The sequence below is a fragment of the Uloborus diversus genome, chromosome 2 (genome assembly GCF_026930045.1).
Source record: "Uloborus diversus isolate 005 chromosome 2, Udiv.v.3.1, whole genome shotgun sequence".
Lineage (NCBI taxonomy): Eukaryota > Metazoa > Arthropoda > Arachnida > Araneae > Uloboridae > Uloborus > Uloborus diversus.
Window position 1 is genome coordinate 13941936 of NC_072732.1, and position 16398 is coordinate 13958333.

The 16398-nt window shown below is 35.5% G+C and overlaps 1 protein-coding gene across 1 annotated transcript in view; it reads right to left on the reverse strand.

The window, feature by feature from the left end:
• LOC129217740 (regulator of G-protein signaling 7-like) overlaps positions 1-12136 on the reverse strand; it is a gene marked incomplete in the record, with an annotated part of 284423 nt that extends 272287 nt beyond the window's left edge. Inside the window, 1 exon segment of the mRNA XM_054852079.1 lies at positions 11896-12136. Coding sequence (XP_054708054.1) covers positions 11896-11979 — 84 coding nt within the window.
• Between the last annotated feature and the right edge of the window lie 4262 nt (positions 12137-16398).

Genomic DNA, 16398 nt, shown 5'->3' on the forward strand with positions numbered 1-16398 from the left:
GTATGTGCGTATGTGTGTACGTGTGTATGTATGTCGCATAACTCAAGAACGGAATGTCCTAGAAAGTTGAAATTTGGTACGTAGACTCCTAGTGGGGTCTAGTTGTGCACCTTCTTTTTTGGTTGCATTCGGATGCTCCAAAGGGGGTCTTTTGCCCCTTTTTGGGGGGAAATCATTGTTAATTTCGATGTAAATTCAAGTGGTGTTTGAATTTGTCGGACACTTGGCGATATATCGCCAGTCTTTTGGTCACCAAGTTTTGTCGCCAACTTGGTGACGAATTTGGCGATTTTTTCTTTTTAAATCTGGTTTCAATTTGGCCACTGTTGGTGATATTTAGAGAGTAAACAATTGAATCATATTAAAACCACCAATAATGAGAAAATGACATTAAATTGGAGTAAAAGGAAGTCATGTGATGCACACATCAGCTCGTTTGCTTAAGAAATCCCACACATGTTTGTAATTTCTTAAGCAGCAATATTTTTCTTCATTACCCTTTTGAATTACGAGGGTCATTAATAATTAAAGAGACCATAGACTAATAATAAAAGTAGACCGAGCTATGGCAACCCTTTTGCTGCTCATAAACCAAACCATGTGACTGGTGGATATCCTAGCAACAGCGGGCGTTGATCGTAGCAGACGATCAACGCCAGCGCGAAATAAAATAAATAGAATTGATGCAACACGGAAGAATGATCTTTTATGGAGTCCGATTTGTAAATGTCTTATTCTAAGTTGTAAATATTTTGTTAATATAGTGAGTTTTTCGTTTAGATAGTATTGTGCATTTTCTTTAGTCAATTTCAATAACTCTCTAAGCAATAAAAGATGCAAGCGACCACGAAGAATCAGCAAACGGTAAGATTTTTACCTACAGTTTCAATTTAAGATACCGATTAGTACGATTAACGCAAAACGTTTACGCCATTTCGTTCACGCCAACGCTGACAGCTCCAAATGAAATAAAAGTTACCGAAAACTGATCAAAAACTGTTACTAATGTCAAAATAATGCATAACTAAAAGAAAAACAGTTCAATCTCTGCACCTGGAAGTTTCTTTTAATGAAAATACATTGTCTTAAAATACATGTCGAGTGCCAAACTATAGATAATGCTGCCATCTAGCAACCATGCTGCCAAAGTCTTCGCCAAGCCCTTCCACTAGTCACATGATACATCTATGAACCAATTTTCTTTATCAGCAAGAATGAGAAAGCTCGGTCTACTCTTATTATTAGTCTATGAAAGAGACAAATCAATGTGGGAAAAAGACTTGTTAGTGCAAGTTTTACACTTTTAGGATCTTAAGTTGGCATCAGTTGGATGAATTCTAATCAGCAGATTGATTAACATTGGGGCCGTGGTAGCCCGATCGGTAGAGTGTCGGATTCGGGGCCGGAGGGTCCTGAATTCGAACCTCGATGGTCGAAGACCCACCGTCGTCATTAAAGGGGACTGGGCGACGTTAAATATGCTCGTGGTCTCAATGTCCTCCAAGTGAAACGATACCTCTGGGGGTGCTAGCACCAGGTAGCTATTAGCTCCTGGACTAGTTCTAAATTCTCATTAACTGTTCGATCCGGTGATGGTGCTGCCATCTATCGGTATATAAAATAATGGAGGCAAGGCACTTAGTATGCAGTCCTCGACATAAATACAGTTGTAGTCAGTTGTGACTCTGAATAGGAATAGGAATAGGAATAGGATTAACATTGCTCTGTTTATTCCCTCAAAATTCAGTTAAACGATGTCAGATCACCTTGAAAATTCCTCATTGGTTAAGCAACGTTCTGTAATCCGTTTTTCAATTGCTGAAGGTGAAAAAACAGCCAATGTATCCTCTAGAACAAGGGTTCTTAAACTTTTAGGCATTGCGACCCGCTTTTTATGCTAAGTATTTTGGAGACCCCGCAAAGTTTAAACTCTGTCTAAACTCTAAAACAATCACTTAAAACTACACAAAGGGTTAAGTTTTACCCTTAGAAACACAAGTAACTAGTAAAATAGAAAAATTTCAGAATGTACACTTGCCTCTGAAAACATTGAATGTCTCCCCAGCCTTCTTAGTTCTTTTGCATGTAAGATTTCTGCTTTCCCTTCTATATTTGGAAGCATAACAGCAATTGGTGAACTAAAATAAATATTAACGCAGCTTATTTTTAGTTCTCCATGTTCCTTATTTCACATCTATACTAATTATATAAAGCTGTAGAGTTTGTTTGAACGCGCTAATCTCAGGAACTTCTGGTCCGAATTGAAAAATTCTTTTTGTGTTGAATAGTCCATTCACTGGGGAAGGTCGTATTCAAGGGGGTGGTTTATAGGGTTCAAAACCCCTCCAAAATTTTTCATCCAAAGAAATGCTTTCCATTATTTATTAATTATATTTTTTATTTATTTTTAGTAACAAAAATAATATTGTTATTAATATTATTATTTCAATGTTATTTGTGAAATGAAATTAGTATAACTGAAAAATTGTACAAACTCATTGTGTGTTTATAGTAGTTTATTGTAGTTATTGAGAAATTCATTTAGTACGTAACAAAATGGCGTTTTGTAAGAACATAACCTCCTTCCATTTAGATAACCTATTGTAACAAAAATCAATAGAATACACATGAAACCAAATTTGATAGACCATATAAATGTTTCAAAGAATGTGTTTGGTAAAACCCCCTCGGAAACAAAATTCTGGTTACTTCTTTTAAAATGCATACATTTTTTTCGACTTCATAATACTAGATAAGTTAAATGTATATTAAAAAGAGCGAAGAAAGTTAGAAGCTTTACTACTTTTTTCGAACACCAAATTTACAGTAAATGCAAATTTGAAAATGTCAATCATTCGAAGAAAATGGGAGTATATCAAACATTCATCACCGAAAAAGGAGTCACTAACAATTTAAGAGATAATTTTACAAGAAATAATGTACATTTTACTGCACGAAGACAGGTTTTCTTCTGGTTGCGTGCTTTAGACCATGACAGCCACAGATTAGCTGATGGGTTTTTGATTATCGTATTTTTATGTATTATTTCCTAAGCTACCGTCATGGAAACGATTCCCAACGTAGAAGACAGTATTACCAATATGACTATTACTGCCAGGGTTTTTTTTTTTTTTTTTTTTGCTCTTTTTTTATGTCTTTGTTTACCATAGTTTTCGTTGATGGAAGTCAAAAATGAATCATATGCATTTCCTATACACCTATGATTTAATTGTTGAATTTCGTTTCAATTTGGAAACATTAGCTTACTAAACTAACATTTCCGTTAGATGGCGCTTTTAAACCACACAGGTGAAAATTCATAATATATTATCAAATTCAAGCTTATTTTATGTTGTAATTAATGTTACAAAATAATTAACATAGTAAAACTAGAAAAAATCTTTTGTTCACTTTGAGTTTCAGTATTTTGTTTCTTTGTTTATATTAAAAATTGAAGACAATTTTGACTATTATGTGAGTTTATATACTTTATAGTCAATCAAATATTTTTTACACTTAAGCAATTATTCAGTCCATTTTAATATTAGCCTTCTTATTGTGTTCCTTTTTATAGATATTTTTTTCCCAAAGTTTTTATTGTGTAGGTGCCATTTTTGTTTTCTTTTTAAAAGTCGTATTTTACCTCCGTATAGTGATTAATTTATTCAATACATTTCATAAATTAAAAAAAAAGTATGTATGAGAGTAACAATTGTCAATATTTAAATAGAAAATGTATGTAATAAAACTTAAAAATGAAAGAAGACTTCATAACGAGAATTGTAAATTTTAAATTTCTAAAAATACACCCATAAACCGCCTCCCTGTTTAATTGTATATTTTTTAACCACACGAAACGTGTATCTTCTGCAGAAATATTTGTAGCGACATGTGTGCTCGAACAAAAGTTATTTTAGAAATTATTTAGCATTTTATATGGCTGTAGGAAGCCTAACAGGCATCGATAAATGTCTAGTAAATCTTTTTGTACAGAGACTAACACCATGTACCTATTTAAATTGTGGATAATTAAATTTGTTTATAGATAAAAGTGTATATCTGTCATTTTGGACTGGAGTGCAACTTTAGTTGAATTTTGTGAGTTGCTGCCAGAAAATTTCGATGCACTTCGATAGTGACTCTAGGTTTTTTACGCTCAGATATGTAAATGGGGAAATTTTTATAGACTTAAAAGCAATTTTTATCTTTACTAATAATAAAGCTGAATGTCCCTCTGTCGGTCAGGATCTCTGTTTGTCCGGATCTCTGCGACGCGCATTGCGCCTAGACCGTTCGGCCGATATTCATGAAATTTGGCACAAAGTTAGTTTGTAGCATGGGGGTGTGCACCTCGAAGCGATTTTTCGAAAATTCGATGTGGTTCTTTTTCTATTCCAATTTTAAGAACAAAACTATCATAAGATGGGCGAGTAAATTACGAAATTATCATAACGTGGAATCGTAACATGGGCACAAGCCAATTGGCGAGATACGAAATTATCATAACGTGGAACTGTAACATGGGTGCAAGCTTATTGGCGAGAAAATTCACCATTATTCGTAAATATACAGGCGAACCAAAAGATCTTTTAATTTTTCTATTACGGGCAAAGCCGTGCGGGTACCACTAGTTTAATATAAAGGATATTTTTCCAAAAATGTTAAATTTTAAGAAATAAGTTAAATTTTACTGCATGGTGTGCATTGGTAATGCTAATAAAGTAGAAGAATTTTTTTTTTAAATATGGATGTGCATATATATTATTTTTCCTACAATTTTACATATTCGTGGTTGTTATAACGTCTAATACGGAGGACTTTTCGGAAGATTTTTCGGAGTTGCGTATTATCGAGGTCAACTGCATTATATTTCTTGACTGTAGGAAAAAGTTGAAGAAATATAACAGCATAGTAACCATAAAACCATAACATAATCAAAGCATGAGTATTGCAAGAAGTTGCAGTGAAATGTAAATTCATCTGATTACTTTACATCTAAAAGATCACTTTTCTGCATTGAAAAAGGAGTTCGTTGGGGCAATGAAACACGTATCTGCCACTTTTTACGATATTTGTGCTTTGATTACGTTGGTGTTGTATGGCTACTTTGTAGTACAAAGGTGTTTACTCATTTCTTAGAATAGGTAGTATATTCCTTCCGTGAAATACACCGTCAGCTCAGTCATTTCCAGCCGAGGACTGCAGTTTCGTGCTTTTTAGCACTCATCAGCCCGGCATAGGAAAGTGACTGAGCTGGCGATGGAAAACCTCTTTTGGAAGCCAAGAGTGCGAAACAAACTGGTAGCTAATATAGAATTAGCAGACCAGACGAGTGACCGAAGCAATGGTTCGGTTCAACTCGAAGATTGAACGCGAGGCAAGGTATATTCAATAAATTACATCATACAGTCCTTCATTTTACTGCTGACATAAGTTTTTTTTTTTTTTTTTTTTTTGAGCAATCACGATTGCTTATTGCTTTCATTTGTGTGTTTTGATGTGCTATCATTTTATTTTCCCACCAGCACCCTCTGCAGCATCACCGTCGACCGGATCCTCACGATGCTGCTCCTATAGCGAAAACCGTCTCCAGGTTGCATCCATATACTACACACACACACACGAACATACATACACACACCTACACATATATACATACATACACCTACACACATACACAAACACATACCCACACACACGCATACATACAGACACCTACACAAGCACACACACACCTACACACAACTACCCACACACTCATGCCTGCACACAGACACAAACACATATGCCTACGCACAAACACACATACCCCTCCACACACACAACACACACACGCCTACATACACACATACACACACACTCGTGATTGAAAAAAACATAATTTGAATTCAAAATGTCAAAATTCAAATTAATTTTCTTTTTTTTTTTTTTCATTAAAAGACTGAAAGGTGGGAGGAAAAATATCTCACATAGATTCTTCCAAGATCTAGTGCCACTTTCGAAACATTCCATGGGTATATTGTCCCCACCCATCAAAGTTTTTTAGGGGTAAACGTGCCTAATACCCTTCTATATTCCGAGCCAATATGTACTGACTAAAGAAAAATATGAAGACCAAAAGAAAAGTGTAAATAAATGTGACTCGCTAATAATTATTCCCAATGTGTTCATTGTACACTAAGGTGAAACTATGATAAAAAAAAGCCTAAAATTTGCTACGAATTTCATACTTGCGTTTTACAGAAACAAACAACGTTCTTTTGTATACAACGGAAAGGAAGGGAAAACGGGTATTTTCATTTGAACTGTCTTATGTTGACTTCTAATTTGATGTCAATGATTAAAAAAAAACATTTATTTATGCATAAAGTGAATTAATTAATGAGCCATGTGCATGAAGCTTTCTGCTTTTATTAGGGACTAGTGGTACCCGCACGGCTTTGCCCGTAATAGAAAAATTAAAAGGTCTTTTGGCTCACCTGTATATTTACAAATAATGTATGGTGAATTTTCTCGCCAATTTGCTTGTACTCATGTTATGGTTCCACGTTATGATAATTTCGCATCTCGCCAATTGGCTTGTGCCCATGTTACGGTTCCACGTTATGATAATTTCGTAATTTACTCGTCCATCTTATGATAGTTTTGTTCTTAAAATTGGAATAGAAAAAGAACCACATCGAATTTTCGAAAAATCGCTTCGAGATGCACACCCCCATGCTACAAACTAACTTTGTGCCAAATTTCATGAAAATCGGCCGAACGGTCTAGGCGCTATGCGCGTCACAGAGATCCTGACAGAAAGAGAGACTTTCAGTTTTATTATTGTTACAAATCCTGTAAATAGTAATTATTGTAGGAACGTAACCTGTAAATAGTTTCCCGTAATGAATATACAACCCCTTTTTCATTCGGCTAAAGTATACGACCCCTATTTTCTTTCTTTTCATTGATAACGGTCTACTACTTTACAGAAGCGTGTGGAATATTTGAGAAATTTCTTTTCGGTGTATTTAAGCCGTTAGCGATGGATAAACAGTTAGTTTCGATTGATATTTCGAACTGAGAAGATTTTTGCTCTGTTTATAGCGAGGCATTTCGCTGTGTTGTTTTCGTATTTGGAAGTAAATACGTGTGTAAACGTTGAGTTTACGGTGTTGTGTGATAATTGCTTAATTGCTGATGAATAATTTGGCAGTTGTTGAAGATCTTTCCTGTACATAGTGTAAATAAATTTCCTGTGTTTTTATCAAGAACTGTGTCTTCATTTCAAGAAAGCGGAAGTCGCACCGAATCCGTTACATTATTATTCGTAGTAAAGATTAATTGCAAGGTTTGGAGGACGAAAAAGGAGCAAAGTAAAATAGTATGATAATTTCAAGCGCATTTGAAAACTAAGTGTATACTTCATCACTGTTCACGTGAGTTAGTCACGTAAGAAACATTACTTGCCTAATTTGTAGAATTCAAAGACACAAACTTTCAGCAACATGAAGCCGAAAACATGCCGCAGAAAGTTTTTAGTGATACGTTCATTTGCATCAGCAGCTCTAAACTACTAAATCTTGTAATTTAATATTATTACTAGAAAATCGCCCGTGAGGCCGTGGTAGCCTGATCGGTAAGGCATTGGACTCGGGGCCGGAGGGACTCGGGTTCGATCCTCGCTGGTCGAAGACCCACCGTCGTCATTAAAGGGGACTGAGCGACGTCAAATATGCTCGTGGTCTCAATGTCCTCCAAGTGAAACGATACCTCTGGGGGTGCTAGCACCAGGTAGCTATTAGCTCTTGGACTAGTTCTAAATTCTCATTAACTGTTCGATCCGGAGATGGTGCTGCCATCTATCGGTATATAAAAATAATGGAGGCAAGGCACTTAGTATGCAGTCCTCGACATAAATACAGTTGAAGTCAGTTGTGACTCTTGAATAGAATAGAATAGAAAACCGCCCGTCAACGTATGACGGATGAAAATTGTTTCTACATTTGAACGAAGCGATTGCCTGTTTGAGGATACAGTCAGACCTCGATATAAGGTCACTCCACGGGACTTCACAAAACTGACCTTATAAGCGGGGTGACCTTATAGCCGACTCGTATATATATTTATTGATAAATAAGGATGTATTTAAAAGGATGTATACATCAATTCTTTTCAAAATTTAATACGTCCAAAAACATCAGTTAGTTAAATTATAATAGTTGAATTGATTTGAACCAATTGAAATTTTCGGAATTAATAAGAAATTTTGAAATGCTGTTTTAAAACTTCCATTTAGAATAAAACTGCATTCAAATATGTCCAAGCAAAGCACTGATGTGCAACTTACCTCGCTTAAAATTACATTAATACAGGATTGACGCGTTTTTTCTTTAGTTTAAGCACAATCGTTTCTAAGCATCTTCTGAAAATTTTCTTCGGCTTCTAATGACTGGTAAAAAATTGCGATATGTACATACTGAGTGCTCACGTTACTGCTTCATATTTTAGTATCACTGTTGTAACACTCACTTTCTACGGTTAATTTACTACGTTAATAGGAAAAATGACTTTTCACTGTTTAAGGATCGTATATCGAGTAAAATTCTTGCAAGTGAATCTATTAGGCAATGAAATCGTTTAAAGAAGTCAGACAAAAGTGTACAGGGTTTAAGTTGGGTTCAAAAGTTCTTTGGCATAAAAGCTAAAATTGAGGGGAAAATGTTAGCAAAATGGTAAAATGTTACACATTCTCATATATTTATATATGACTCAGTGTGTTTCATCTCCAGTTGAAAATACAATTCATATTTCATCTGTGACACCTTTGAAGAAATAAGTACAACAGCTATTTTTTAAAAACATAAAATAAAAAAAGAAAATACGATTGGTGTTTAGAACGTTGCAGTCCCCTCCTCCTAATAAAGCAGTTATTGGGGGGACATAATGCTGGATAAGACTAATAGTTATTGAACTTAATTGTAGTTTAAACATCTTAGCTAAGATTTAAAAAAGATTAAGTTGATTATCGCCATGCATGCTTCCTCTCTAGGATCATACATTTCTTCTTCTTTTTTTTTTTAATTAATTAATTTTTTATTTGAGCAAAAAAGCGAAAATGCGTTGCTTTATTTTCGCAATTCAGATAGTGTTTTCGCATTATGCGAAAAATGCGACCGTAGCGGAAACTCTGAAAAGTGACCTTATAAGCGATTAATGTATTATGACCTGACCATATATCCTATAATACATAATATAGAATTCCTATTCAGCAAGCCGGGACTTTAGAAAAGTGACCTTATATGCGGGGTGACCTTCTAAGCGGGTAACCATATATCGAGGTCTGACTGTATTTCGGAAGTTGAAATTTTAACCTTAATTCCGGTGGATTCACCCTAAACTCCAGTAGATGGCGTTAACCACGTTTTCGTTTCTTCACTCTCCTAAAATGAGTCTTACCAGCAAAACAGTTAAGTGACCGGATCCAGTTCAGCCTTGTCGAAATAAAGCATTTCCTTGCATGTCAAACATTACTAAAAAATATGATCAAACTATCATGCGACCGCACGAGTTTCATTGTTGATGACGTCAGGAGCGTTACTCGATCAGTGAATTGACAAATATATATATATGAAGATTTTTATTGCGATTCTGACGGGTTAATTTACTGTTGTAAGAGAAGGACGCAACTCACGGGGCCAGTATTAAGAATATTTTTGAAACATTATTTTTCATTTAAAACCAATTTTTTTTTTTTTTTTTGGCATTCTATCATTCAATATTTTGAAATGGAAAACAAAAACACAAGAACATATTGTTTATATGCTTGGAAATAATTTTTGCTCATTTTTTGGTAACAGTGGGGATAAGTGAGAGAATCGCACTTTAGTACATTGGACTCACATATGATAAACTTGAAAGTAAAACATTGGAATTTTACTTTTATTCTTTCGTAAAACTCTGTTCTGAATAGTATTTAAATCCCTAAAAATATATCCGTCATAAAAAAAACATAAATGTGAGAATGACTCTCATATATATATATATATATATATATATATATATATATATATATATATATATATATATATATATATATATATATATATATATATATATATGTATATATATAGGCATACAGAGGAATTAGTTTAAAGGGGGGTCGTCACTGCGAAGCTCACTCACCGAATGATCGTGAAATTGTTGGACAACCCACAGATTCTCTTAAATTTTACTGGATTTAAAAAAATATTACTTTTCAAGTGGATCTTTTGCTTTCACTCATTAACCATTTTTGAAAGAAATCACCTAATGCTACACTATTTGACAGTTTCCCCTTCCATCAAGCCCCCATTTCTCTTTTAAAAACATACCTGAATTACATCTTCATAAAGTTTACATTTTGAAATTTCACGCTTTTTCAGCCCCTCCCCTTATTTTGTATTTTCGCAGACATTCAAAACAGAGACCAACTGTCTATTCTAGTATGAAAAACTTTAAAACTCTCCTGAGACACATTTATTTCTGCAAAAATCTTGGGGGAGGGTGAGAGGTGCAACTTTCCCTTTGCACTCCCCTTAAGTACGTGTATATCAATATATATATATATATATATATATATATATATATATATATATATATATATATATATATATATATATATAACAAGAGATACAATTTAAGACAAATTTAAAATAGAAATTCAAAGAAATTGAAAAATCAAATCAACAACATTAAAAAAACTGAAAGAATAAATACAAAAGTGTACCGTAATGCCAGCGCAAAGCTGCTAGAAACAAAAACAGTACAAACATATTCACACAAACAGTCAAAATACAAATGAAAAAAGCAAGCGAAAAAAGCGAGAACATCAAAATGGAAAATGAAAAAGGTGAACCCAGGACCAACACTTTATCAAGGGGGGGATTGGTCCTAAAGTTCACACCCTCTTGCTAGACAGAAAGGGGCCTTGTGAACTTTAGGACCAATCCCCCCCTTGATAAAGTGTAGGTCCTGGGTTCACCTTTTTCATTTTCCATTTTGATGTTCTCGCTTTTTTCACTTGCTTTTTTCATTTGTATTTTGACTGTTTGTGTGTGTGTGTATATATATATATATATATATATATATATATATAGGATTTAAAAATTGTGATAACTTGTAGATATGCAAACGACAAATGAACAACATTATTAAAAATGAACAAAAACAAGAACAACAATATAAGCAATTGATCTACTGTCAGTGAGTGGGAGCAGCATACCCTAACCGAGCCTCACAGGTTTCGGAACGCTTCGCGAGTCAGCAAGTAATAATATACATAATCAAACAACATTTGCAAAAGATACAAAATTTCATTAATTCATTAGAGATTGATATAGTTTTAAGTGCTGCAGTTTTGCGCCTCGTCTATATTTATTTTTCGTTTGTTTAAAATCTCTATCTACCTACGTGAAAGTTTCTATGCTGCATTTGCGCTGGCTTCACTTAGTTTTATTCTTAGTTGTGGGTATGCTGTTTTGTTTTATTTTGTTTTCACTTTTGCATTTAAGCCATTGATATAGTTTTAAGTGCTGCAGTTTTGCGCCTCGTCTATATTAATTTTTCGTTTGTTTAAAATCTCTCTCTCTCTCTCTATAATATATATATATATATATATATATATATATATATATATATATATATATATATATAAGGGACTGTATGAAGAAAACATACAAATGATAAAAACAAAAACAGAGAAACGTATAAGCGTTGCTGCAACGTATTTATTTATTGTGCGTGTCTTTGTGTATTTCTGTGTTAGTAGACGGTATCACCTGACCGTCACCTAAAAATCTCCCTTCCTGAATGGGGCAGAGTTCCCGCCCTTGTGTCAAAGCCCCACGTGAGAGAAGGGAGAGAGCAACTCACCTTTCGGTACACGATGTGGTTGGGATTGTCGTCGCAGCCCTGCGCCTGCCCGTTGCCCGCGTCGCCCTTCCGCCTGTACGCCATTCACGGCTCACGCTACCCGAGCACCCAAGGCCCGGAATCCATTGGACTGGAGCTCGACCCGGTTCTCTGTCCCACTGTCCCACACACGGGACGAGCACACACGCACACACACACACACACTCACGCGCGGCGGGGTCCACACACAAAAGAGAGAAGAGAGCGCTCTCGAGACCCCTGCGATTTCTTCTCTCTCTCCCTTCTTTGGGATGTGGAGGAGGAGGCGCGGGAGGGAAGAGGTGGGAAGGCGTACGCTGCGCCATCTGTCGGCGCGGCAGGGAGACGCGCCCATTCATGGTCCTCAACAGGGCCTGATTAACGCACGGTCCGGCGGGTCCATGGACCTGGGCACCAAAAATTTAGGGGCACCAAAATAGCCTAGCCTAAATTAACTTACTTACTTCCTTTTCTTTTTCTAAGCTCCTTTTACTTTTTCTCGACTTTAAGGGAGAGGGGGCTCAAAATTTTTTAAAAATCAGCTCAAAAACTCATAAAATTAAAAAAAAATTTGCGTCAGCAACAATTCTAATAGAAGTTCCTTTTCATTTTTGAAAAGAATCAAAAATCGTTTGAGAAGCTGCGTTTCTCAGGATAATATCAAAATTAGATTTCGATGATATGATCGAGACATTTGCCTCTGTTAAAGCAAGAAAAAAGCCTTTTTAAAACTTAATGTCAGAATTAGTAAGATTTTTTTTTTTTTTTTTTTTTTTTTTTTTGCAGTTTAAAATTATTTTCAAACTCATTTTCACCTTAAGGTAAGGCAATTTTAACTCTGATTAGTAAGGTGACTAGACTATCAAGTGTTTGGTATTCAAATCCCAGGTTTCCTTTTCACTGTAGTTTCTATTCATATAAGGTTTCTAGTGTAACACACTGAATTTAAAATTGTGCGGGTTTTCTCATGGAGGGGCGGGGGGGGGGGGGCACCAACTTCTACTCCGGACCCGGGCACCAGTTTGGCTTGATCGGGCCCTGGTCCTCAACTGACTCGATTCAGAGATCTGCAAAAATAGCTTTGTTTAGCTCTTTACATAAGTTTTTCAGGTGAACGCGTCAAGTAGGGCCGAAGGGAAATTTAACTACGCCGACTCCTGGAATTTTAGAGATTCCCACTCCGAATCCTTTTTCTCCGACTCAGTGGCAAGGTGTGACTCGTGAAGGGATCGCAATGGTCACAGGAACAAGGTTGCGAGCCCATCGCAATGCAATTTGCGAGGACCTTAGAGATGAACCAGAGCCGTGTCCAAGGGGAGGGTTTTAGGGGTTAAACCCCTCCCAATGGAAGGAAAAAATCAATGAATCATTAAACGATTTTCCAAAATGTATTTTAAGTTTTAATTAATTTTAGAGTTAAACTCAGATACAGTATTCACCCTCTTTAATATTTCCCCATGTTTAACAATTAGCATTTTCCTCAGTCGTAAGATTCCCAAGCCCCTTCGCTTCTAAGTACTTGAAAAAATTAAAGACGGAGGAATTTCTGAAGAGTCCGGCAATGCTGTAAGCATGCAGGGGAAAATTGTTTTAAAGAATATTAGACAATGACGTAACCCCCCCCCCCTCCAAAAAAAAAACAAAAAAAAAAAACTTAGGGGCAGGGAAAATGGTTACTTTGCTTACTGTTAGATTTTTTATGGTACGCCTTTAGTGTTGGATGAATTAGTCGTTTCACACATTAGAAAAATGTTTCTATGCGAAACAGCAATTTCTTTTAAATAAAATTTTTATTTTCATTAAATTCCTGTTCAATGTTATTTGATGAAAAAACAAAAGAAAAAAAAGAAAGAAAGAAACTAGCATTAGGTGGAATAAAAGAAATATGTGTGCTTTTACAAAATGTTCAACTGTACAAATAGATTTCATTTAAGAAAAAACACAAAACGTATTAAAAAAAAAAAAAAGCCTAGCTATCGAACTAAAATGAACTATTCAACACGCGTAGTTAGTTTTCCTTTGACAACGTAAGTTACAAAGGTAAAAAGTTTCAACCCCTCCCTTTATGAAATCCTGGACACGGGCCTGAGATGAACAGAACTACGTAATGCAGTTTGCTATTTTTTTTAATCTCCTTTGGTGCCCCTATGTCATGGGGGTCCCTCTTAACTGCGACAAGGTCAACCTGCCCCCGATCCGACTCCTTTACCCCAAAATAATTTGGACTCCAATTCCACGTCCCCGCAATGCGGGTGGAGGGGGAGAGCAAGTCTCAATAGGGCCCGTGGCCCTTAGTGGCACAGAAATCCAGTACGCAGTTAGGGGCCCTGCTAAACTTTTGCAGGAAGGGGGGTCTCAAAATTTGTAGATCCGGGCCTGACTCTCGCAGCCCTGGTTATAAGGAGAAATGAGACATGTTTGTCAAAGTTTTATAATAAGTAAGAGAACTTAAAAGAGTGTAAGCATTATAATAAAATGTACACATGAGGCAGTGAGAAGCAGAGGGATGCAAGTGGCAAAATTAAAAATTTGGAGATAACCAGTACACATGGTAGGTGAACCTTTCCTCTGTCTTGGGGCAAGAGATGGTACTAGTAGCCCTGGTCGGTGCTGCTGTATAGCATGATTTAGAAAAAAAAATTCAATGAAACCTAGGACGTTTTCTTTAAAGTCGTTTTGCTCAAACCGTGAAAATTTCCACTTGCATCCCTTTGCTTCTCACTGATTCATATTGTTACAAATTCTGTAAATAGTAATTATTATAGCAACGTAACCTGTAAATAGTTTCTTGTAATGAATATACAGCCCCCGTACATTCGGCTTAGGTATACGGTCTGCCTATTCTTTTTTTTTTTCATTGATAAAATTTGTGAATGAAATAAGAAAGTGTGGAACGGTGCAGCATTTTCTGGAATAGTTGAGAGATCTCTTTCTTTGTGTATGAAAGCCGTTACGCATGATAAAGAGTTTAGTTTCGATTGAGAATTTGTACTGAGAGTGTATTAGCTCTGTTTATTGCAAGGCATTTCGCTGTGTTGTTTTTCGTATTTGGAAGTAAATACGTGTGTAACCGTTAAGTTTACGGTGTTGTGTGATATTTGCTTAATTGCTGATGATTAATTTAGCAGTTGTTGACGATCTTTCCTGTACATAATGTAAATAAATTTCCTGTGTTTTTAATCAAGAACAGTGTCGTCCTTTCAAGAAAGTTGGAAGTCGCACCGGATCCGTTACAATATATACTTTGTACAAGTTCAAAATCGGATAAATATCGTCAGTATCTGATGAATATCAACAGTCGCACACATAAACTTCTACAAAACACCGAACATTTCCGGTGAATAACAGGAGAAAGTCGATATTTTTCAGTTTCAATTTTTCAAGGTAACATAATACACCTACAGAAACAATAGAGTCATGGTTCGAAATAATTGGTTGTTAGTCGTATTTTGCAGTTAAAAATTTAAATTTGACCACCACGCTGTCACTTCCACTCATCATTTTTAATAAAGGTCATCTTTTAATAAAGAAAATAAATTCGAGGATTCTAGTAGAGATGCATCGATTAATCGGCACTATCCGGTAATCGACCATAATTGGTCACTTAGCCAATTATTTATAAACGGCCAATTTTCACAGGTGAATCAGTCCATTTCTTTTTATAAAAATTACTTTAGGAATTAGAAACTATGCTGAATAGGCTGATAAGCAATAAATAAATGTAATTTATTTATTAGCAGAAACAAAAGTATTATCGCACGTCAGTATTAATCATTGATAAAACATTCGTCAAAAGCTTTCGTCGGATGCGTTATCATTCATAAGCGCACTTCTTTTGCATTAATAAGGATGTTCCATGTAACCCCAAAACACGTGCATGCAGTTTTTCTGGTAATGTGTGCCTTTATACGCTGTTGTATCCTCTTATATATACAGGGCCGTTGTTGAGGTAAATCCGGAAAATGGAACACAAGTATTAAAACTCTTATAATGCAAACAAAAAGGATTTATTTTGTACACAACTTCGCAATATTATAGAATATCTATATATATATAAATGAATGTTTGTCTGTATGTCATCCATGAACTCAAAAACTACCCGGCACATTTGGCTGAAACTTTCACCGTTTGTTATTTTTGGTACTGGGAATGTTTATAGACCAGTTCGAAAAAAATCCGATCGATAGTTCCTTTTTTATTCCAATTTAAGTCACAATCCAATGGATAAATACGAATAAAATGATCGGCTGCAGAAATTAATTCGCGTGAAAGATCTCATTGATAAGAAGTTAGCTGTTGCCATTTTCTTGAGTTTGAACAAATAAATTCCTTCTTTATTGTTTTATGGCTTTTCATGCAACGGTGGGATTTAAAACTTTTTCTATTTGATATTTTTAGCGATTGATTGATCTTGCAAACTGCGTGAGTACAAAATTTGAGTAGAGTCACGGCTTCACTTGATACCTGTACCGATTATTATGAAAA